The sequence below is a fragment of the Phocoena sinus genome, chromosome 10 (assembly GCF_008692025.1).
Source record: "Phocoena sinus isolate mPhoSin1 chromosome 10, mPhoSin1.pri, whole genome shotgun sequence".
Taxonomy (NCBI): domain Eukaryota; kingdom Metazoa; phylum Chordata; class Mammalia; order Artiodactyla; family Phocoenidae; genus Phocoena; species Phocoena sinus.
In genome coordinates, this window is record NC_045772.1 from 1,667,181 (window position 1) to 1,690,930 (window position 23,750).

The 23,750-nt window shown below is 60.9% G+C and overlaps 1 protein-coding gene across 2 annotated transcripts in view; it reads right to left on the reverse strand.

The window, feature by feature from the left end:
- The window catches only part of TAFA5 (TAFA chemokine like family member 5), a 192,191-nt gene that overhangs the window by 29,523 nt on the left and 138,918 nt on the right, over nt 1-23,750 (reverse strand). Inside the window, exon 3 of one of the 2 annotated variants that reach the window (XM_032645846.1) lies at nt 946-1,077. In XM_032645846.1, the coding sequence (XP_032501737.1) occupies nt 946-1,077 (132 nt within the window). The remainder of the gene's footprint in view (nt 1-945; nt 1,078-23,750) is intronic. The other variant, XM_032645847.1, reaches the window with a different exon arrangement.

A 23,750-nucleotide genomic window follows, 5' to 3' on the forward strand; every position in this document is an offset into this window, starting at 1 on the left:
GGGTGGGTTTTCCTCTAGACTAATTCCTGAGGGGCCGTGGCCCCTGCTTCTCTGCCAAGGATGCCAGGGGAGAACTTCCAGATCCTTCCACGAGACCCCAGACCTCCCTGGCATAACGTCTCCCAGCATCGAGGCGGGAATTTTGGCCAGGAGCCATAGCCCACCCCAGTCCTCAGCTGTCTACGTCAATGTCACGAGGAAGAGCCCGGATGAGGGGTGAAAATTGGCTGGCAGAGTCCAACACTGTGCGGGCCCAGCATACGGAGCCCCAGAGCCGTCCCCGTGGCCCCGGCCGGGCAGCCCCGCTCCCCTGGCCCACACCATCCCAGCCTGTGCTTAATGAGTTTTCCTTTGGGAAAGGAATCTCAGAGCAAACAGCCCCAAAGCCACTTTGCCGCCCTCTGCCTCCCAGCCTGCGGGAGACCAGCCTGGGGAGCCCAGAGTCCACAACTGTCCCTCCCGGTGGGATCCAGGAGGGACAGAGGCACCCTCAGGGGCTCTCGGGGTCTGTGCTCCAAACAGTCACCATGCCTGCCTGGGGGGCGAGGGGATGGCCTGGATGAGGCCCACGGCCCCTCCCCAATCCTTTTTCTTTAAAGGCCCTTCGTTCTGAGGCCCTTCTGTGGGTTCTAATCTTCCCCCCAGCCTGGAGCTGGGAGTACATCACCCAGAAACAGGACAACTTCACCGGCAATGTCGTGTGGGCTGACCGGCCTGGAGGGGGTTCTGTCCAGCCTCTCGGGCCGCTGGACACTCAGTGACCGTGTGATGGGTCTGAGCAGCCCGGGGACAGACTGATCCGGCCACAGAGCAGGGAGGTTCTGGAGGAGGCGGGGCTGGCAGCCTGTGTGTCCGTCCTGTCATCGCGGGTGTGGGGTGCACCCCGCCCCAGTGCACTCTGCTGTCTAAGGCTCCCGCACCCCCCGCACAGCCGGCGCCACGCACCTACCGTGGTGGTCTTTATCCGCCCGCCGGGCTGCGTGCACGTCCAGCCTGACCGGTTGATCAACAAGTCACAGCCTTCCCCCTCCAGACAAGGGAGCATGTCACACCACTGCTTTGTTTTGATGATTCGTGCTGCGGAGAGAAGAGAGAGCTGTCAGCGCTGGCCTGGGGCTTGAGCCGTACCTACGCAGCCCGATTCCAGGAACCGGGATTCAGGGATGGGACGGTCCAGTGGGCAGCGCCTGGTGTCAATCAGGTGGCCTGGCCAGACTGCTGCCCCCTCCCTGGCCTTGCAGTCAATCGCTCACTGCCAACCACCAGCTCTGCCACTGGCCACTCAGTAAGTAGTGACTGAGGGCGCTGGGGACAGTTTCAAGAACCTCCCTTCCCGGAGGCAACAATGTACTTCTCTCCTTTGTCTGGAATCTGCGCGGGAGCCAGGAAAGACAGCAGTGGGCGGCGGTGGGGGTAGGTCTCCCGGTTAGGACCTCCCCCCCTCAGATGCAGTGGGCACTGCCCCACTGCAGGCCGCAATCCTGGGGACTGGGTGGGTGCTGGGAGGGAGGGAGGTGCGCAGGGGGAGGGTGGGGACTCCTGGCAGATCGTACGGAGGCCACGGCCCTCCAAGGGCCTCATCCACAAAGGGGACCCCCCCCCCCGCGAGGACGTCCCAGGACTGGTGACATCAGGACTCGAGTCCTTGTCACTGTCAGGTGGGGTGGGGAAGGTAGACCCCGTGGCCGCTAAGAACTGATGACTCCAAACCCACGCTTCCAGGCAGAAGGGGGCTGCGTCTCTCTCTTCCTGGTAAACCCACCACCTTTCTGTGGCAGTGGCGGGAGGGCCTGGGAACCCATATGTGACAGAGACCCTGGAAGGAGGGACTCTGTGATAGAGAGAACACCGAGTGTATGCATGGAACCAAGGAACCTGGGAACTACGGGTCGTTTTGAATTAGGACAGAGTGATGCGCGTCCCTTTTAAAGCAGGTTCCACTGCTTTGGTGGCTGCAGCGGCCCCCATGGCCCCACCCTGCTCTTCCTGCATCTTGAAATTCTTAATAACTTTTAAAGGATCCCAGCATTTCCACTTTGCATGCGGGCCGCCAATCACGCCACCAGTCCTGCAGGCAGTGACTGTCCCTACAAAGGCGATAGGGGACCTGAGAGGGGCCTCACCCCATGGGGGCCTGGGCCTTGGGGCCCCTGCAGGGGAGGGTGACTCGGTGAGTCTTAACAAAGGGTGGGCTGGAAAACAGACAAGGATGGCATCCCAGGTGACCCCTTGATGCCAATTCTGACAAACAAGCAGGAGCTGCCTGAGCACAGCGGGAGTGTCCTGGGATCGACTGGCAGGCAGAGGGCCCTGTGGGTAGCGTGCTACTCACCTGGACCCACACCAAGCATCTCTCTACCCACAGCCAGCTGGTCATCCTGAGACCGGCTCCTTTCCAGGCCGAGCTACGGACGGAGCTGTGACCCCCGCCCCCTGCAGTCACAGGATGAAGTCCTGACCCCAGAGTGGCTGGACTTGGAAACAGGGCCTTTACAGAAGTACCTGAGGTTAAATGAGGTCATAAGGGTGGGGCCTCATCCCACAGCATTGGTGCCCTTATAGGAACTGACCTCAGAGAGCTCAGCCTCTCCCACGTGGGACACAGTGCAGGCAGCCATCTGTGAGCCAGGAGGGGGTCCCCACCAGTCAGCCGCACCTGCATCACAGCCTCCTCGCCTCTGGACTTCGAGAAAATGAATTTCTGCCGTTCAAGACCTACAGCCTATGGTGCTTTGTGACTGCAGCCTGAGCTAAGACGGCCCGGGAGACCTCACAGCGCGGAAATGCCCCGCAGCCAACTGAAGTCAGAGCGGAAAAACACTCCAGCTGAGCATCAGCGTGGTTCCCACGAAAGAGGAGACGCGGCTCTGCTCTCACGGCAGGCGTGGGGGACGGGCTGTCTCACTGCCCAGAAACGTCTCTAGGCCATGGCAGGCCCGGCTCTAGCCGCACCTCGCGCTCCACGCGGCCCTGCCAGGACCCGCGGGCCACAGGTGGCTGCATTCCCCAGCACATCGCCTCGGGACTCTTTTCCTCATCCGCTCATCGTTCTGGCAGAAGTCCCTGGAGCAGCCCCGCCATCCCTGGTGCACCATTTTGGTGACAGTAAATGACAACACAAAAACCTCGTCGCACACCAACAAATGCAAACCGTAAACCCATGAGGCAGCAACAGGATTGAAATACACACCCCACCAATCCCCGGAAACCCTGTGTGCGTGGCTTAGAGACGGTCGTGACGAATTAAAGAAAGAAGGGAGGGTTTCTCTGGGGTCATCCAGGACAGATGGCGTGGGAGGAGGCTCAAGAGCGGCTAAAAAAAATCTGGACCTGTGCTCCTGTCTGTCTCCTGAGCCGCACCCAGGGAAATGCTGTCAGCGTACTGAGCCTGTCACCGCGGGGCGGGGGGACCCAGACCCCAGCTGTGCCCAGGGAGCGGAGCCAAGAGCAGGAACGTGGCCTTCTCAGGTGACAGACCTGCCCTCAGATGCAAGAGGGAAATGCAGTTCTGGAGGCAGGGAGGCCGAGGCGAGGCCCCATACAGAGAGACTGGAGCCCAGAAGGGCACTGGCCCAGACCAGCGGGGCAGGGCAGCATGGGCCACGTCAGAGGCCTGGTTCTGACACCCACGCTTCCCTGGCTAGCCTGCAGGACCAGACAGCAGAGGAGGGAAGGGTTCAATCCTGCACTGTGGTGTCAGCAGAGGACCTCAAGCCAGCAGTGCTTCCCGTGGGCTCCATCCTCCCCGGGAAGCTTGGTGACCAAGGGGACAGAGGAGAAGCTGCAAGCGGAGTACCTGGCCCAGGGATTGGCCAGTCCATGTGTGAAATACACACCTTTCATGGTCAGGTGAGGAAAGAAGCCACTCTTGGCCACTGACCGTGGGGCTGGAGACGGTAGACGGACACTGGCAGAGACCGAGCCAGCCTCCAAGCATCCAAGGGGCTGGGATGCCTGCTGGTCTCCTGAGGCTCCTCCCCCCGGCCGCAGCTCAGCTGGGCTCCAGGCCCTCGGTCAAGGACACGGGCCCCGTTCCCATTCCCCAAAGCACAGGGCGTGTCACCAAGCCTTCATCCCCTCTGCTCTGTCTCAGACGCAGTACTAAGAGGCGGGGTGGCGGCCGTGGGGGAACATGCACCCCCATTCTCCTGGGGGGAGCCCCACAAACATAACGGGACAACATTTGAGGGTCAGTCAGGAAGAGGGAGGAAAGCTTGAGGGGCAGGGTCTCAAGTGCCTTCAATAGGGGGAGGGGCGTAGGTCCTGCCCACGCTGCAGCCACAGAGCCTGGCCACACACATTCACGCACACGTACACACGTGTGCACGGGCACAGGAATGCAGAGGTCACACACGCCCACGTGCAGACACATGCACACACGTAAACACCCACAAAGGCATGCACCACACCCACACGTGGGAAACAGCACACACGTGTACACCACGGACATACACACAGATATGTGCACGCTCGCTGCCACACTTGTGGGACCACTTCATGGGCTGGCCTGGCGCACAGCAGTCGTGTGGGTGTGTCTGCAAATCAAACAGGCACCTGCTGCCTGGCCCCCGCCCTGTCCCCACCTGGCGCGGTGGCCCGGGCGTGCGGGTGCCGGCCCTGCGGAGGGCACTGGCCGGCCAGGCTGATCACTCAGCGCCTTTCGTTGGCCACCGGAGCTCGGCTCACTCAGCCCCGGCCCACTTCCTGCTGGGGGCGGACGGAGGCGCAGGGCTGGGCCGCCACGTCCCAGGGACAAAGGGGCCTTTCGTGCCCACACGTCACCACCTCCTCTCCTCTGGCCCCAGCATCGTGGCAGCTCCCAGCGGGGGAGGGCGTCGCCCAGGGCTGGGGGTGCTGAGGGGGCAGAGGGATGGCAGCTGACGGATGTGGACAGCGGTCCAGCTTGCTCCTGTGTCACAACCACGGGGCCCTCGGCCCGTGCAGGCCAGGGGCGTGGATCTCCCGCTGGCCACGCGCCCAGTGCCTGTCCTGGGCCTTGGGGCCCAGTGTGGACCAGGTCTGCAAGCTTGAGCCTTTGAGAGGAAGCGTAAGCCCTGGGACCCGGCCCAGCCCACACGCCTCTCCCTCCGCCTCGCACGTCTACATGCCCACGCGCACACACATCCACCGTGTGCACGTGTGGACGTCGGCCTGCAGGGTCCCCATCTCTCCAGCAGCCAGTGCTGGGGCCTTGGGATGGAGAGGCTGTGTCCCTTCTCTCCGAATTCCCCCTTGCGAGAACACCCGGGTGATTCCAGGCCCGGAGATGCTCATTCCTGGCTGCCGCCCCCAAGAAGGAAGCCACCCCTGCAGCCCAGCTGCTCGTGAAGGACAGAACAGAAGGCCTCTCGGGGCACAGAGGGCGCCGGGCCAAGCTCTCAGGCAGGCAGGGGCCTGGTGGCTGGGAGGGGAGCAGGGCAGGGCCCAGGGCGTCCAGGGGGCTGAGAAGCGGGGGGCCCGACTGGGCTGCAGGTCCTGGACACACGACCGGACTGCTTCAGGTGGGTCTGGGTCAATCGACTCAAGGGCCAACTTGCCAAAACTGTGGGGCAAACTGTGCCTGGAGTCGAAGACACATCCTGGCAGCTTCAGGGTGACAAGGGCCACAGCCAAGAGGAGACGGAGTGATGTGCATTCAAGGGACAGGACGGCTCTTCCCAAGTGAGCAGGGTGGCGCTGCAGCCCACGAAGAACCCAAGGGAGGACCCTCAGGACAGGTGCGCTCACCAGGGGTCCTAACAGGGACATAGCTCATCTGCCTTGGGGCCCTGCCTGGGGGCCCAGCTCCTTCCTCCTTAAGAGACAGAAGGAGCCCGGCCCCTGTGGTCCCCGCTCTGAAAATCAGCCGCCTGGGATCAGAGGGATTCCGGGCTAAATCCACTCAGATCTGACAGCCAGCGGAGGGAGGGGCCTTTGGCTGAGCTCATTTACACCCCCAAAAGCTAATGGTGCTTTACATATGCAATTTCTCAGGAGCCTGCAAAACCTTCAGAGCTGGTCTCCAACAGCAGAGACCAGCAGCACCTTTCTTTGGAAGGCCCGTGAGACAAAGCTCTTTTTCTTACCTGCTCACATTTCCTGAGCCCTTGCCCTCACCAGGCCCCGCGAGGGCCTCTGGCTGGCCTAGCCCTGGAGCTGCAGTGTCCACCCTCCAGGGCCAATGCTCTGGAATTTTCCATCTCGGGAAAAAGACGACGCATGTGAGGCAGGAAATACGCGGGAAGGGCCAGGACGGAAGACAGACGCCGGAGGGCCTCAGAGTCCAGATTCACCCTGTTCAAAGGGAACACTTAGCGCTGTGGCTTCTCCCCGGTGCTCTCCTCGACTGGGCTAAGCACCCCTATTTGCTTCATTGCAACCTTCCTGATCAGCGTCCCGAGGAGGTACAGAGGGTCTGAGTGGACCCCAGTTCAATCAGCTCACCAGCCACGGGAGCCTCCTATGGCCAAGAGCCTGTGTGCCCAGCTGTTGATCCTGTGTGTGTGTTTGTGTACATGTGTGCGTGTGTGCACACCTGTATGTTGTGTACGCAGGTGCACGCACAAGTATTTGTGTGTGGATATGTCCCTGTGTGACGTCTGAAATTCTATTCTAGTGACTGAGCTGCACGTATGTGGGGACCCTGCCGCCAGCAACACCCCTCTCCCCACCATGGTGCCCATGACGCCGGGACCCCCTCTTTGTTTACCAGCACAAACAAGCTCCGAAGATGTGGAAGCTCAGAAACACGCCCCTGCAAGATGCCCTCGCCCACCCCCCCAAACCTAAGGATGGGACAGCCAGGACGACCTTGAAGCCATCCGGGGTCTGGCGGACAGCACGCCTGCTCAGACAGCAACGGCAGCGACCAGCGCGCTGCTCGCTTGAGTCTGGACAGACGGACGGGGATCGCGGAGACCATATCGCTCCGCTCAATGCCTGCGCCCTTTGCTGCTCGTAAATTGCATGGGTCCCTTTGGAATGAACTGTTTCTTCATTTCCATGAACACATGAGTCTGCTTACTTTACTGAACAGCTTGGAAAAATGAGTCGTCCAGAACAAAACCAGTGGGATTCCAGAAATCTCCGGCCACATTCTCAGATACGGTCATAAGTGGACCTTGTCCGTTGGAGACGGGGAGGCCGCTGTCTCCGGCAGCATCTAACCCGGAAATATCTTACCCCAAAGTCCCCCGGATCTTGCTGGTGACAGAGTGGTGAGGCCACATCCACACCCATGCGGAGAGGGGTGGCTGACATTTAATACAAGCATATAGATTTTAATTACACACACACATGGGAGTCAAATATAACTGGGATGTATCAAGGGTTCTGGAAGAATCTATCGCAGGAAGAGCTGACACAGGCCCTGAGGATGTAGTCCAGATGCTACTGCTGCAGGGAACGTTCCGAGGACCCCAGGAGGGCCCTGGGCCCCCATCTCTGTGCTCCTCAGGTTGGCACGTTGAGGCTCCTCCCGGGAGCAGTTACCGGCAGAGGCAGGAAGGCCCATGGGGCTGGGAGGTCAGAGGGTACCCTGGGTAGCCCCCGAGCTATCCTTAGAGGACCTTCCCGGCAACAGCCACTCTCAGGCCGTCCCTCCCTGGCAGCCTGGCCTTGGGGACGGGAGGAATCAGAGGCGTAGCGCTCTGAAGGAGGGCACAGCGATGGTGGGAGGACAGGTGAGCCCAAGGGAGGCCCCACATGGCCTGGGGAGGGCCGGCAGCTGTGTGGGGATGACCCGGCACACCTGGGCCTCCCTGCCTGGCGGGCTCTGCTCTCCCCCTGACCCAACCAGGGGACCGGTGGCCTTGGGCTTGGGAAAACGCAAACAACCGGAGCATCTGCTGGGACACCCCCATGATTCCGGGAGAAATCCATTTTGCCCTTACACACCCAGGGGCAGCTTCTGCATTTTACAAACTCCCATTTGAAACGTCAATGCCCAAACGCACCAGGTGAGCACACCTGGCGGGACTGAGCAGGCCAGGTGGCTCTTGGGGGCTCTGAACCAAGCTGCTGGGCCGTGCAGGCAGCTGCCAACCACGGGGACTGGCTTGCTAACCCTCACAGGGAGTCACGTGCTCCTTTATCGATAGACTGACTATCGGTTGTTACTTACGAGGAATCAGTTCGCCTGATCTTCGCATCACACATGGGGACAAGGAAGCTCAGAGAGCTTAGGAGATTTCCACGTTCACACAGCAGCCGGAAGGGGATGATGCGAGGGCCTGAGCCCGGCCAGCCTGACCAGGGTCCCCCACGCTCCCTGATTCCACGCGGCCGTGGCGCTCCCAGAGTCAGCAAGAGGATGAGCAGGCAGGGCCCGGCCGGCAGGAGAAACCGTGGCTCGACCAGGGAGGAGAGGAGGCCAGGGTGGCGTTTGGAGCTCGAGCCCTTGGGGTCCGAGTCCCCGTGTGCCGCTGCTCACAGCTGGGCCCTCGGGTCAGGCGCCTGCCCTCTCTGTGCCTCGGTTTTCTCACCTGTGGATGGGATGAAGGCCGCTGTGTCGGGGCAGGGTAGGGGGCTGATGCAAGGACAGAGCGGATGTAAGAGCCAGTCGGAATGGCCGCGGCTGAGGGAAAGCCCCCGCCCCACCGCTCTTCATTCTCTCAGCATCATTATGGGCTAGGACGGCGCAAGGGATGCTGGGGTGCGAAATGCGCGTGTCCCCCGGCACCAGGCTGCTCTGCCGCAGGCGGGTGGCTGGTCCTGCAGTTGGTGCGGGACACAGGCCTTCGGTCCCAGCATCCTGAACTCGGGAGGCCAGCAAGGGACAGCACAACCACACCGAGGACCAGTGCCAGGGCCCCTGAGGGGACCCTCCCCTGAAGCAGCCCCACCCCCCAGACCCTGTTAAAGGGCCCCTGTGTAGCCGCCGCCTGCCCCGTCCTTCTCCATCTCCGGGTCCGCTAGGCCCTCCACGCTGCCCCACAGCTACACCCCCAGCTGCCCGGGACCAACTCAGGCTCCTGTGGTCCACCACGCTGTCCCGAGACGGGCATCTCTGCTGTTTGCGCTTTCCAGCTCAGCTCTGCTATCAACACGCCTTTCGTCTTCTTTAGAATTATCTTCTCAGGACATATTTCCGGGAGAGGAATTACGGGGTCAGAGGGTCTGAGCGTCTCCACAGCCCTGGACGCATCCCGCCAGGCTGCCCGCCAAGTGGATCAGACCCCGACCACGGCCAATCACGCGTCCTCAGTCATCCATCCCCAGGGGAGCTGGCACCAGGTCCCGCCCTGCAGGTGACTCTGTGACCATCAGTAGGTGGGTCAGAGGGCAGCTTTCCGACGGCCTTGGGCCTGAGTAACTCTCCTACAGGCATTTATTCTGTGCACGTTAGGCCAGTGAGCCAGCGTTCTGAGAGCTGCAGGTCGAGACGGCATTTCCCGTCCTCCCTGGAGAAGCTGCTCCGTCCCCGAGACACCCCAGGCCGGGGTCACGGTGCTCTGGAGGAGGGGCGGGGTCTCGGCAGCGGCCACGGGAGACTCCAGGAGGCCTGGGTGGTGGCTTGTCCCAGTCCCTCTCTGTCCCCAGAAGCATCTGGCGGGCAGAGGATGGATGGGGTCCTGGGGCTCCCACCGTGCCGGACCCACAAGACCGCCCAGCAGCATCCCAGCCCCGAGGGGCCTCCAAGTTGGCTCCAGAGGCCTGGCTGCCAGCTCTGGGCTGCTCTGGCCTGGGACCGGCTGGGTCTGCAGTCAGCAGCCCGGGGGCAGGGAGCTGCTTCCCATTCTGACCCGCAGGGGCTGTGCTCCGCCTACAGCCCCCTGCCGCCCCCCACAGGGCTTCCTAACATAAACACAGGTATACGTCTATTCACGCGTGTATTAGGAGCTTCTACGTGCTCACACGTTTTGCTTGGTTCCCAATAATCAAGAGTACGCTGCGTGCACATGTCTGCCCTACCTGCGATTTCAGGGAGGGCTGTGCTGGCATTGATCAGTTTATAGGGTTAGCTTCATTCCCTCAACCTCCCCCCAGTGCCAGGCTGTGCCGACTCCTCTTGTAGGAACTGGGTACATAGAACGGCCTCCAACGGTCCCAAAATATGCTTCGGGGCTTTGCCATAGCTGATTACAGCGGACAGCCAGGAAGGGGGGCCTGTGACGGCAGCGGGGCCTTGAATCACAGCAGCTCCTGGCTACCCACCTGTGTTCCGGGGGCCCCAGACGTCCCAGCTGAGAGCGTGGTGTGGATTCTCACAGCAGCCTCGGACGGGCACAGGGCCGTGGGGAGAAGGAACACAGACCCTGAAGTCCCGGTAAGGAGCTGCCCGGGTAGAGGGGAGGGAGGGAGGGGCTCCGTGCAGAGAAGCCCCCATGCAGGGCCGGCCCTGTGCGCACACCTGCTCCAGCTCCCAGCTCTGAGGCCCACTTGGTGACAGGCGGACTTCAGCCCCAGGATGGAGGGACGTAGGGTCCGTCATCTGTGGACCCTGTCGCTGAGGCTTAGTGGGCTCAGCTGGAAAAGGTGTGAGGAGACGCAGGCCTAACAGGGCGTCCTGGGCAGTCACACGTGGCCACTGACCCTACGTCCGCACCGGTCCAGGTGACGGTTTAAAAGCTCGCTGCGCCGCGGCACAGGGGCAGTGCACGGAAAAGGGGGTCCACGAGGATGCTGGGGGGATGGAGCAGGTGGTCCTGGACACACAGGTGAGCGTCGGGCCAGGAGAAGGGTGCCAGGGACGAAGAGCCCTCCCTATCCCGGCTTTCCGGAACCTTCTCTGACCCCGCCCGGCTTCTGCTCCTGGTCTGGGGTGGGTGGCTTGTTATCGCTACCATGGCCCCCACTGTTCCTGGGGTCACGGGGCCTGACGCTCAGCACCGTGTGCGGGTCACATACCTGTCCCCCCCTCACTGGTTTGGTCATCGCCCCTGCCCCACCCCCACCCTCACTCAAGACGGGCAGGACAGTAAGGCCAGAACGCCAACAGGAAGAGCTGCGTCAGTACAGGGTCCCAAAGACCCCATCCCATTCCATCCTCACCAGGCCAGAGCAGGAAGGGGGGTCCCAGCCAGCAGACTAGGGACGGGCTCCGAGGGGCAGCCCCCCGCACCCCAGCACCACCCCCAAGCCAGCCGGGGCCTGACTCTGCGGTCCAGGGGTGGCCTCTGTACCCAACCTGGCCGGGGAGCCCGAGGCTCGGGGACTTCTTGGGAGCAGCCCACCTCCTCTTTGAGGGGGGCCACCCCAGGGGTCTGGTTCCGGGCTCCCTGAACTGCTCTGGTCTCCTTGGTCACTTGGGATGGACAGACGTCAGTGAGCCAGCCCAAACTGCAAAACCTCTGTGAGTCACACCTTCCTCCTTCGCAGGCAAGGCAGCTGTCAGTTTTCTGGAGTCTTCTCAGATGTTCTGAACACGCCGGGGCCAAGCGCGGGAGGCCCCCGTCCGCCCTTGGTACCGGGATTAACCCATCAGGGAAGCGAGTGGGATGGGAGTGGGCACAGCTCAGCTGCTGGGACCCCTGAGCTCAAGGGGCCTGTCAACCTCTACCTCCCGGGCAGAGAGGTCCATGGTCACTCACTCAGGCTACACTCGCCCCAAGCCATGGGGCACGCCCAGCTCAAGGATGTGGGCCTGTTCTCAGGACCAAGGGGCAGGTGGGGAGACCCACTTTCCCTGGAGAAGCCTGGGGTCCAGTGGCCCCAAGGCCACGCACGTTCCCGGGCGGGGTCTGTGATGGAGGCCAAGGCCGGGGGCCCCACCAGGCTGGCACACGTCACACCCAAGACCCGACAATTCGGGAAGAAAAGGCACATTCTCCTCCCGGCCATTCATGCCGAATCCTTTAATCACTCAGAAAACTCTGCAAAACCCAAATGACATCTTAAAATTAGACAAAATTTTCTTTCGACAACTTCTAGACAGCATAATTTAGCGAGAACAGTCTCGATAATTATTTTTTCTTTAAATAGTTGCAGTAGAATGGATTGATTTTTGAGACGGTTCCCTGATTAGTGAGATTCATTAGCTGCCGGGGACCTGTCCCCACCAGAGCTCGAGAAGGGAGACGTTTCCCTGTACGATTGGTTAGCAACCTGCGCCCGTGGAAAACACTCCAGATTTGGGTAAGCAAATTGGATTGAGAGAGAAAAACCACAGTTGTCATGAGCTACCTGGCTCGGTATTTCACTAGGATTAAGAAATGTAAGTAGAGGGGAAAAGAAAAACACTCCAATCATTTTTCTTGGGCAAATTCCCATGAATTGACAGAAGCTCCTCGCGAGGGTAGACAGGAGATGCAACCGGCTTTTCACTTTAACCTGAGGCAGGAAAGCACCTCCCTGCTTCCGGGAGGTGGCAGGGCTCCTGGGGGCAGCAGGGGAGCGTCACGGCCTCACTGTGTGGAGCCCCTGCACACCCCGCCGTGGAGAGCTGGGACACGCTTCCATTTAGGGAGACCACTTATGGCAGCCGGGCGCCCATGGGGGCGGGGGCTGTGTTGTGGGTCAGTCTCCCAGGAAGTGATGAGGGCCATGGTCCAGGGGCGTGCTCTTGCCTGCATGGGGGAGACGCTGGGCATGACAGAGGGGCACTGAGGCTGAGAGCACTGGCTGCTTTCAGGGAATCCAGGACCCCACTAGGACGCAGACCTATCAAGCTCTCACAGAAAGTTTCACTGTGAGGTGCATGAGATACTTAGAAAACCGTCCTCTGTCCACTCATTTCTCCTGTTCACCTGCCCATCCATCCAGTCACCCACCCCTCCATTCACCTGTCTACCCATCCACCCAACTATCCATCCACCCACCCACTCATCCATCCATCCATCCATCCACCCAACTATCCATCCATCCGCCCACTCATCCATCCATCCACACATCCATCCATCCACCCACTCACCATCCATCCATCCACTCATCCACTCATCCATCCATCCATCCATCCACCCATCCATCCATCCATCCATCCACCCACCCATCCATCCATCCACTCATCCACTCATCCATCCATCCATCCATCCACCCATCCATCCATCCATCCATCCATCCACCCACCCATCCATCCATCCACTCATCCACTCATCCATCCATCCATCCATCCACCCATCCATCCATCCATCCATCCATCCACCCACCCATCCATCCATCCACCCATCCATCCATCCATCCATCCATCCACCCACTCACCATCCATCCATCCACTCATCCACTCATCCATCCATCCATCCATCCACCCAACTATCCATCCATCCGCCCACTCATCCATCCATCCACACATCCATCCATCCACCCACTCACCATCCATCCATCCACTCATCCACTCATCCATCCATCCATCCATCCACCCAACTATCCATCCATCCGCCCACTCATCCATCCATCCACACATCCATCCATCCACCCACTCACCATCCATCCATCCACTCATCCACTCATCCATCCACCCATCCATCCATCCATCCATCCACCCACTCACCATCCATCCATCCACTCATCCACTCATCCATCCATCCACCCATCCATCCATCCATCCATCCATCCACCCACTCACCATCCATCCATCCACTCATCCACTCATCCATCCATCCACCCATCCATCCATCCACCCACTCATCCATCCATCCATCCATTCATCCATCCACCCAACTATCCATCCATCCGCCCACTCATCCATCCATCCACACATCCATCCATCCACCCACTCACCATCCATCCACTCATCCACTCATCCATCCATCCATCCATCCATCCATCCACCCATCCATCCATCCATCCACCCACCCATCCATCCATCCATCCATCCATCTATCCAACCATCCATCCACCCACTCATCCATCCATCCATCCATCCATCCATCCATCCACACATCCATCCAGCCATCCACTCAAACCTTTGGCGTTCAGAGCACTCGTAAAACCCTGAACTTGACTTCCTTCCCCCAATAGTCAGAGACGCCTGGTAGCATCACACACTGTCACGCGTACTGGGAAGGGCCAAGGAACCCACTGCTCAGGGACCCCTCTGTCCTCCTTCCCCCTGGAGCAAACTTCAGAAGGAGGAGGGAGGGAAGGGGTGGCATCGGTGGCTGTGTTGACCCCACCCTGCCTCCCTCTGACTCCTGAGGCATGCATGGCCAATGCATAGTCAACACGAGGAATTCTGGGCTTCCCACCTCTCCCCCTCCTGCGTCCATGGGGAAGGTCAGCCGGCAGTGATGCAAGAAGCCAGGGACAGCCCATGGGCTCCAAGGCCTCTGCCCAAGCTCTTCCTGACTGGCCCAGAGAGGAACTGTAAAGAAGCAACCTGTGACCACCTCTCGAGAAGTAAACAGTGGGGCAGACGGGTGGAGGTGGGGGCTTGGGGTCACCATTGTAAGTGGGGAACCATCGAGTTTCCGCCCACGGAACTAGAGGTGCCAGCGGCTCTTGGAGGGTGTTCTCCAGACCAACCTCCCTGTCCTCCAGCAGCTCTGCGCTCTCCTCGCCAACACGGGCACCTGCCAGTTGGCCCTGATGGCCTCAGAGACCCCAACCCCTTACCCCTGCAGGAAGGGAGGTTGTGAGGCCTGTGGAAAGGTATTGATAGGGAGATGCTGGCCCAGGAGGAGGCTGGTGCCTCCCGGGGCTGAAGGTGGACACATCACTCCAGTCTCCACCTCCATCATCACATGGCCTGCTCGCCAGGTGCCTCTGTCTTCACGTGGTATTTCCTCCTCCTATAAGGACCCCAGTCAATGGATCAGAGCCCACCTTGATGAACTCATCTGAACCTGATTATATCTGATTACATTTCCACCTAAGGCCACATTCACAGGCACACAGATTAGAACTTCAACGCATCTCTCTGTTGAATCCAACCCACCACAGACGCCCTCCCTGGGGCACAGAAAACAGGGTACAGGTCAGGGGGCAGGCCACATCCCACGTTCCATGTCCCACACTCAGGATTGACTAGCACAAGTCCCCCTGGCCCCTGGGAAGTGGACTGAACTGTGGGCAGGTTGCGTGAACTCAGCACAGAGCCTGGGAAATGAGGGGCGCGGGTGTTTGATCAAGTACCAGGGAGAGGCTGCGTTTGGACACCACAGCAGAACCTATCGTGTTTGCAAGAAGGATACACTGCTTCCACCCAATCAAATAGCTTTGCGCGTGTTTTATCTTACAATCTGGGAAAGGTGTCTCTAACGGAAGCTTCTCGCCTGTGCTGTAAGATTTATGAAGCTTGACTTAGAGTAATGGGAAGGAAGTCTTTCCTGACGGTCTGTTTATTTGCTCGGCGGTTTGAGCCCCTCGTGTTCTGAGAGGCTCCAAAATGGGACAAACTGGGCCTGGACATTCGGATCCGGTTTCCTTGGTTACTGCCTTGATCTGCCTCCCCAAGTCTCCCCATAACACTGAGCTCAGGTCCGGTCGAAGCACAGGGCCCTGCCCGGCATCACTATCTTCCTGCTGAAATCCCCAGAGGCTGGATTGTGCCAGGGTAACGGCAAGGACCTGCCAACCACCCGAGAGAAGCTGCTGAATCAGAGAGCAAGGGCCCTGGGGGGTGAAACGCCCACTGGAGATACAGGAATCTAAGACCCTCAGTTCAAGGGCTGGAGTCTTCTGGAAACACTGGAGGTGGCACGCTGAAATGGGCTCGGTGCCCCGCCCAGGGATGCCCAGCCCTTCCTACTTGGGAGGTGGGGCTGACGCAGTCCCGGTGCCTGGGGGTCTCCGCGCGTCACTCTCGTGGGGCTGCCGCTGGATGCAGGATGCGCGGCAGGATGAGTCCGGGGGTCTCCCAGCAGTTTGGGAAAGCCACCAGCCCTCGGCTTACCTGTACCCCTCGTGCCCTGTGCTCCCTGTTCCCCGGCTGCTTTCCTTCACTGCCGGGGCTGCCCGGCCCCACTCAGTGCCGGGGGCACCCTGCCGCCCTGGGGCGCCCATGGCTTGAAGGGAAGGAAGTGCCCAGGGCCACAGGAGGGAGGCTCCAGGCTGTGGTGGGCTGGAAGCTAAGCCCTCTCTCTGAATCTCTCCCTTTTTCTGTTCCAAGAATCCAGCAACAGCTGGTGGCCACCTGGGCAGCAGGATGAATGGCTCCCCTGCCTGGTGTCCGCAGAGCTGCAAATTGGGGGTTATTTATAGCTCTGCCTCCATGAAAAGCACAGGCTGGAGCCAGGGTTGGGGTCTGGGGAATGGGGCCCATGGGCCTATAGCTTTAGAAATGAAGTCCCATTCACAGCCCGGCTGCACCAAGGCTCCCTCTGGGGCAAAGGCGGCACCAACCCGGCTACAGAGGCAAGGCCGGCTCGGGGCTGGGAGCTGGCCAGAGGGCTCTGTCTGGGCTCCCTGAGGCCCCCGTGACTCCTGGGGACAGAGCCGTCCTCCCCGCTTACAAGGGGGGGCCAAGGTCCCAGGGAGTCAGCCCAAGGCCTTGGGGGACTGCGCAGGCGTGGGGCCAGGTGTTCAGAACCAACCTCTGACCCGTGAGGCGCATCCTCTACTCTTTCCATCTGCCCCATGACACGGAGCTACGTAAACCTACACGTGTTTTCTTGTCCTGTTGCTTCTTTTCTTTCTTTCTAATTCAACCTTTAGTGTCGCTTCCGTGTCGTGACATCTGTCTCCGGCATCTTGTCACTGAGCACAGGATTCCGTCCTGTGGGCCATGCCGGATACCCTTTCTGACTGTGGACCAAACCACCCTGCCCATGCCCACTGGCCGCCTGCCTGAAGCCTTTCCCCCACCCTTGCCCTCGCTGCAGGGGGTCCACTGTCCCAACGCCCTTCTCCACGCCTCTCAAGCCTGGCCCAGACCTCCCCCGCGATGGAGGCCTCTCTCCTGCCCCTTCCGCCGACCACAGGCCCCAGGGTCTCCCTCGGGTGCCCTGACCCTTCACGAGGCCAGTGACACATGAATTGGAGCGTGGATTTGGGGAGTCTGAGCCCCACAAAAGGTCAGCTCCGTGACAGTGGGGCCCGGCCTGCTCTATCCCCTGCTGTACACCCGGCACAGCATCTTGTGCATAGAAGGTTCTAGAAATGTGCGCTAGAGTGGGGAGGGAGGGAGGGACAGATAGAGACAGGCAGCACTGCGCCCCCGGCTGGCCTCAGGCTGCCTGCTGCCAAGCACGAGAAGCCCCTGCCCGGACGTCGTCTTTCAGTTGAGGAAAGACCTCATGAGGGTCCTTCCCAACCAGGGCTCTGTGCCCCCGGAGCCCTCGCAGCTCAGAGGGTGGGCAGGCATCGCTGGGGAGTGGGAGGGGAAGGGACAGGAGGAGACCGGGGTCTGGGCCATCGCAAGTCACTGCCTCGTCTGCCCTGCTTGGTGCGTCTGGAGGAGGCCCAGCCTGGCGCCCAGCACCTCTGCCACCCCACCCGGGCAGTTCAGCAAACACCCGGCGGGCGGACCCCCGCGGTGGGGCAGCAGGAGTAGCCTTAGCCCTGAGTCACCCACCACACACACACCTGGGAGCCGGGCAGGACCAGGCCCTGCGAGAGGTGCGGGCTCTGTGCCATCAGACGGGGCTGCAGGGCAGCAGCAGCGAGATGGGGGCTCTGGGCGCAGCCCCTCAATATCGGCAGGTCCCGAGGTGGCTGTGACGCAAGGAGCCCGACCCGGGCTGGCGGCAGGACAATGAGATCCTTCGCTCCCTCAGCCTTCCCGCTGGAGGCTTGGGAGCATTCAGTGCAGCGTGATTGCTCCGGCCACTGCTTTCTGTCCAGGACACAGGAGAGAAGTCGGACAGATGTGTCTTAATATGGGTTTGTTGACACGGCCGCGGGCGGCGCGGATGCTAAGAAGGGCCTTCCGGCTGAGCGCCAGGCGGGCGTCCCTCCATGGGGATGATGGGGGCTTCCTGCGAGCCTCTGGCCAGGGGCCCTGCCCCGGGTGCCGCCCCAGGCGCCACTGGTGACCAAAGCTGTCAGTGGTGGCCGAGGCCTCCCAGGCTGGGCGGGGGCCACACACACTCTGTCTAAGCATCTCTTGCTCCACAGCCCTGGGGGCTGGAGCTGCAGCGTCCCCTCCTTCCAAAGATGACACTGGCTCAGAGAAGCCCCCTGACGCCCTCCAGGTCAGCAGCCTGGGGTGGAAAGACAAAGCCTGGAGCTCGGGTTTGTCCCTCAGCCCCAGGGATGACCGGCACACACAGTCCTGGCCGCAGCGTCCACACCAGTAAACCAAGGCTGGAACGAGGGTTCCTCTAGTCACTCCAGCTTGTGCATCCGGGTCCAGCACCCTTCCCCGTGTGGGGTCCACTCACAGCCCGGCTGGGAGCGGATGTACCTGGAGGGCCCCAGCACTCGGCTCCTGGACCGTCACCCAACCAGCCCTGGAGAAGAATGCACGGTGGTGAAAAGGCTGGCTCTGGGTGCTCCTTGGGAGGGGGTGACCACAGGGGAGAGGCAGCAGGGATGGGATCCAGCCACCTCCAGTCCATCCTCCCATGTCCCCAGCGAGCCCCCAGAGGTACCGCTGCCACCCAGCCCCTCCCCCAGCACGCTGCCCACCCTCCTCGCCCCCGGAGCCCCTGAATCTTCTCCTGTCACCCGCACCCCGACCCCTAACACGCGGGGCATGGCAGGTCCCTCCCTCCTCCCGGAGCTGAGGCCGGTGTGGGGGAGGGGTGACGCTCCAGGCTCCCTGCTCTTTCAGAACTTTCCATTTCCTTCTATCACCAGGCAAGGACTGGGCCTGCTCATCGAGCCTGGCTGCCGTGGCCCCGTGAGTCGAGTTTATGCTCCTGGCCTGTATCTCACTGCCAAGCTTCTAAGAATGTGTCCGGCTTCCGCGGCCCCATCGCCGCCCCGCCCCATCGCTGCCCCGTCAGGCAGCCACCTTCGGTGTTCAGAGGCAGAACCAGCTTCCGGTCGTGGACAAGAGCAAGCTGTGGCCACAGGGCGGGCATGGGGTCAGCCTGCCATGTCTGGGGTCACTGCCGCCGGGAGGGTCAGCAGGATGTCTGGGAAGTTTCTGGGTTTAGACAGAACTCAAGGCGGGGGCAATCTTCCCACCACGTCAGGTGGGCGATGCCTTTCCTGCCCCCAGTGTCCCAGGAACGTGGAGGAAAGCCCACCGGGCACTGGTCTGTCCCTCCAGGGACATCTGCGGACCAGGGCACCTGCACGTCCTCGAGCCTGTGCCGAGGGCAGGTGGTGTGGGTGGAGGAGGGCAGGTGTCGGGCCTCAGGCTGCAGGGCCAGGGGTCCCAGGACACACCGGCTCAGAGCCCAGGGAGGACGATCCGGCTCCGTGCTCCCAACAGCGTCAGAGAAAAGGGGCCAGATTCCCTCCCAAGGGACGGCTCATCGTCCCTACACTCTTCCTGGGCTTCCGAAGGCTCTGGGTTAATCCACCCCCAATCCCCCGATGGCGCCACTTGGAGATGCCCCGGCTGTGGGGTCCACTGGCTTGGGACAAAGTTCCCCAAACCCATTTCCTCCTTTTTCTGCACGTGTAACTAGAATGAACTTCCCAGGATCCTGCAAGGAGGTGGTGGCCCGGCCAGCGGACCTCAGGGAAGCCGAGAGGCCCTTTCCAGGCCCAGCCCAGACGGCGCCTGCCCTCCCCAGCTACACGGCAGCTCCTGCAAGGCATGGGGGATCCCGGGCCAGCAAAATGGGGAAAGACTCATTTTTTTTTTTTGGCCGCGAGGCATGTGGGATCTTAGCTCCACGACCAGGGATTGAACCCACACCCTCTGCATTAGAAGGTGAAGTCTTAACCGCTGGACCGCCAGGGAAGTCCCGGGAAAGACCCATTTTGATCTTTATAGGAATGAAACAAAATTTTATCACAGGCTCGGTCATCAGCAAACTTTTCCTTAAAACGCCAGAAAGTCTTCCAGCTTTGTGGCTGGGCAGGCCGTCTCAGAGCTGAGGCCCAAACGCGGCCCTGATGGCTCCCAGATGCTGGGTGTGGAGGTGACCCCATGAAACTCTGCAAAGCCGGGCCTGCTCTGAACGGGGCAGAGGCCTTCACTGAGCCACCCTCCCCTCGGGCTCAGGGCCACTGCCCAGCAGGCGTGGGGAGGAGGGGTGCAGAGGCCCTTCTCCTGCAGCCTTTCTCTGCGGCACGGGGGGCTCTGCAGGGAAGCCAGCTGACAGGAGACCCCCAGCCTGTCCCTGATCTGGGAGTTGGGGTGGAGCGAGGCCAGGGGATGCACAGCAGGCAAAGATGCAGGGCCTAGCGCTGGAGGCCTGCAGCTGGCAGGTGACACAGGAACCTTGGAGTCCTGGCTCTGCCCCCCCCCAGTCTGTGCACGAGAGCACGCACGCCACGAAACCCCCCATGATGGGTGGCGGGAGGTTTCCAACATCAGGCACTTGGTCAGGCCCCCATCTGGGCTTCTAGGGAAGCTCTGGTGGGAGGGCCAGGTCTGGGATGGTCCAGGGCCCTGGGGAGGGCAGCATCGCGGCTCCCGTTCCCTGCAGCCCCGCTTCCCCGTGTCCAGGTCCTCCCGCCCCCTGGGCCAGGCGCCCTCTCAGGCAGACCGTGATCAAGGCCCGGGATGCAGTGTCTTAACTGCATTAACCTGGATCAGCCCGAACACGGATGCCGACCCAGCGCAGTGCGCAAAGCACGCCCTTCAGTTCATGAAGCCACGACGGCCTTTGTGGGACCTGGAATCACGCTCTGAGGAAGGATGCACTGCAAGGTCACACGTGGGCCTGAAATCCGCCCCCATGTGCCTCGGCCGCGGGCCGGGGAGAGCGCGGTGGGCAGGGCGCTCCATCCAGCTGGGGCAGGAGAGGCAATCGACCATAAATAAATACCCGAGAGGCACTATTTTATTTGCTCCCTGGTGCTCACAGCGCTGGGCTGGCGTCCCGGGAAGCGAGAACAGAGGAAGCCATGCCCCCAGGTCCACGTCGGGGCTGAGAGTTACCTTCCCACGCTGTCCTGGAACATCATGGCGGCCCACTCGCTTGAGAGTGGCCAGCCCTCCGACCCGTGCCCGGTACCCGCGGGGCACCCGCCGTAACAGTGAGCCCCAGGTCAAGCCAGGAAGATGTGTCCTTAAATGGCCTGTGGGCTGCACACACAGGCTTGGGGAGGCGGAGGCACGTCTGGTGGAGGATTCCAAAAAGCCGTCATCAGAGCCTGAAATACCGCGGGCCCTCGGCAAGCCCGTCTTTCCGCACCCCTTCCCCGCCGTCTCACAAACAAGCACGGCCCTTCGGCTCAGGGGCTACAGACAAGGAGGAGGTCGCCCTGACCGGGCAGTGACAGCGCCCTGACTCCCCAGCCTGGTACCTGAAGCCTGTCCTACTCCCCGCTGTAGGACAGAGACTGCTGCAGACACAGAGGACCCCAAGCTGCCCACAGTCACCCAGTTGTCCTGCTTCAGAAAGAGGCAGAGCAGCCAGGGGTGGCCTGAGAGGGAAGCCACAGCCCTGGGAGCAACGCAGAGAGCAGCAGAGACGCCACGGCCAGCCCACCTCAAGGGTCCCCTCAGAGAGCCACCTGGACTCGGCTTGTGTGAAACGAGAGTGGATTTTGGCGACAGGCAAGGAAGCAAGGAGACAGCAGTAGAGCTCTCAGGAGTTGGAAGCGGGACTGTGGGGACAGAGGAAGGAAGGACAGAAGGGCCCCAACACCCCCGGGCCTGGGTGTCCAGCTTCTGCTCCCCACTGAGAGCAACTGTTCTATCAGGAAAGAACACAGGTTGAGGGGAGGTGATCAGAGATCGTATGGACACATTCCCAGCAAACCTGGAGTCTCCATCCCAAGTGCCCGCCGAATGTCAACACACCTGGCTGTAACCCATGGACGATTCTGAGTGTGGACGTTCCAAAGAAAGTTTCAAAAGGCTCTGGGGTGGGAGGGGAAGAAGGGTGTCCAGGGCACGGGAGGTCACTGATGTCAGGACACACAGCCATCACGGGCGTTAGAGGCCACGTGAATGTGAGCGACGCCTTGAAAGCCCTGACGGGAAGCGAATGTGAGCTGCCATTCTATACCCAGCCGAGGAATCACATGGCACGAACCGTGTTCACAGGAAATGTGCCCCTGACCTTCAGCCACGTCTTCCACCCGTGGGCTTTTGTTCCCTGATGCACAAGAGAAAAATGAGTCCTTTCAAAGAAGCTATGAAAAAAAGATACTTCTATCTTCTTCTTACATTATCTTTTCCCTCCTGTCCAAATCACCTACCACAAATAATTAATACTCAGGGCTAGTTTTAAAGATAAGTGTCAAAGGGGACGATTGTATCACGGGCCGAGGTAGGCAGCAGAAGTTCCCGCAAACCAACCCTCCCAGAGTTCATCAGTTACAGCCTAATAACCGGTGTTGAAATACAAGGGAAGGCTATGAGTGCTTGCAGTCAAGGTCCAGGAGAGGGAAATTCACGGGATGAAAGACGTCACGAGAGCTGAGACTGATAAACGTGACACAATGATCGTTACCGCCTACCCACGTTAGCTCTGGTCCTTGAAGCCGGCATTGTACCCATTTTACAGATGAGAGAGCAGACTCGGGGAGGCTAGGAGGTTTCTTCAAAGACACACCGTTACTCAGTGAAAGACTCATGATTGGAACCCAAGTAACCAGATCCACGCCCTGGGCTCACTCCCCAGGTGTCGGACAGCATTCAAGTCTTGGAGACAGGCAGCTTCTCTCCTCCTGCGAGCCTGGCCGGGGCTGCAGCAGGAGCCGGGCTGAGTCGCAGGTGAGCCTCCCTCCAGCTATTTTGGGGGAGGGGCCGCAGTCTTGCCTGCATGTCCAGGGTGCCCGTGGGGCTTGCGGGGCCTGGGCGATCCCCTGACAAACCTGCCTGCTCGTGTGGGGTGTGCTGCAGGGACATTCTGCGGACGGCAGGTCCCCTTGGACACGGCTCTGCCCCGACAGCAGGGCTAGCAGGAGACACCAAAGGCCTCACACTCCCGGTTCAGTTGGGCTGGATGTTCTGACTTCCCTGCAGGAGTGGAGGCCCTCCCCGGCCACGAGACGGTGCTTCCCTGCCATATTTATTACATAGAATATAGTCACCAGAGGCCCGTAAAGCCTGCTGCGGAGAAGCCGCTGTTAGTCATCGTCTCCATCATGTAAAATCGCCCTCATCCAACACGGGAGGTGCCTCCTCGCCGTCAGGGCCGGGACAAAATGCCTCGACCCCGCATTTCCTACAGCCTGATGAGCTGGCAAGTTTACAGGGTCGTTACCCAGTGGCTCCGAATCAGCTCCGTCCTGCTGGGAGCTTTGACCTTGGGCTCCGTTCTGCCCAGGCCGCCCCCAGCAGACCCCCCTCCATCCTCGGCCCTCGAGCCTCCTCTGCAGGGTCAGGCAGGGTGGGGGGCTGGCCTGAGCCAGTGCTCTCCTGGGTCTGAGCTGACAGCGGCCACAGGCTTGGCCGCGTGAGTTCAACAGAGCGCATGGGGGCGCGTTTATCGAGTGCGTACTGGATGGGCCTCCCAGCACCTTCTAAGTGGTCTGTCCACAGAGCCTTGTTCCAGCGAGACCCTCCATTAAAGACAGCTCCAAACCTCTCCGGGTGCCAAATCATAACGACCTCTGCAGGGCACGAACACCCTCCATAAAGGAGTGGTAACAGATACTGCATTTATTTATCACGAAAGCCACAATTAAGGGAGGCCATCCCGAGAAGCAGCAAGTTATGGGATTGGGGGCCGCAGGCGCCAGCCCCACGGCGCATTCACAGCCCAGAGCCACCCCCTCCGAGAGGATTTAAACGCACAACCCAAGACCAGGTTATCTGGCTCCTAAAGTCCACCCTTCATCTTTCTGTGATTCACACAGGCTTGGACAGCTGACCAGGGCAGCCTGCCAGAAGGAGGAGGGGCCGGAGGTCCCGATTTTCCATTCCCGACGAGCTG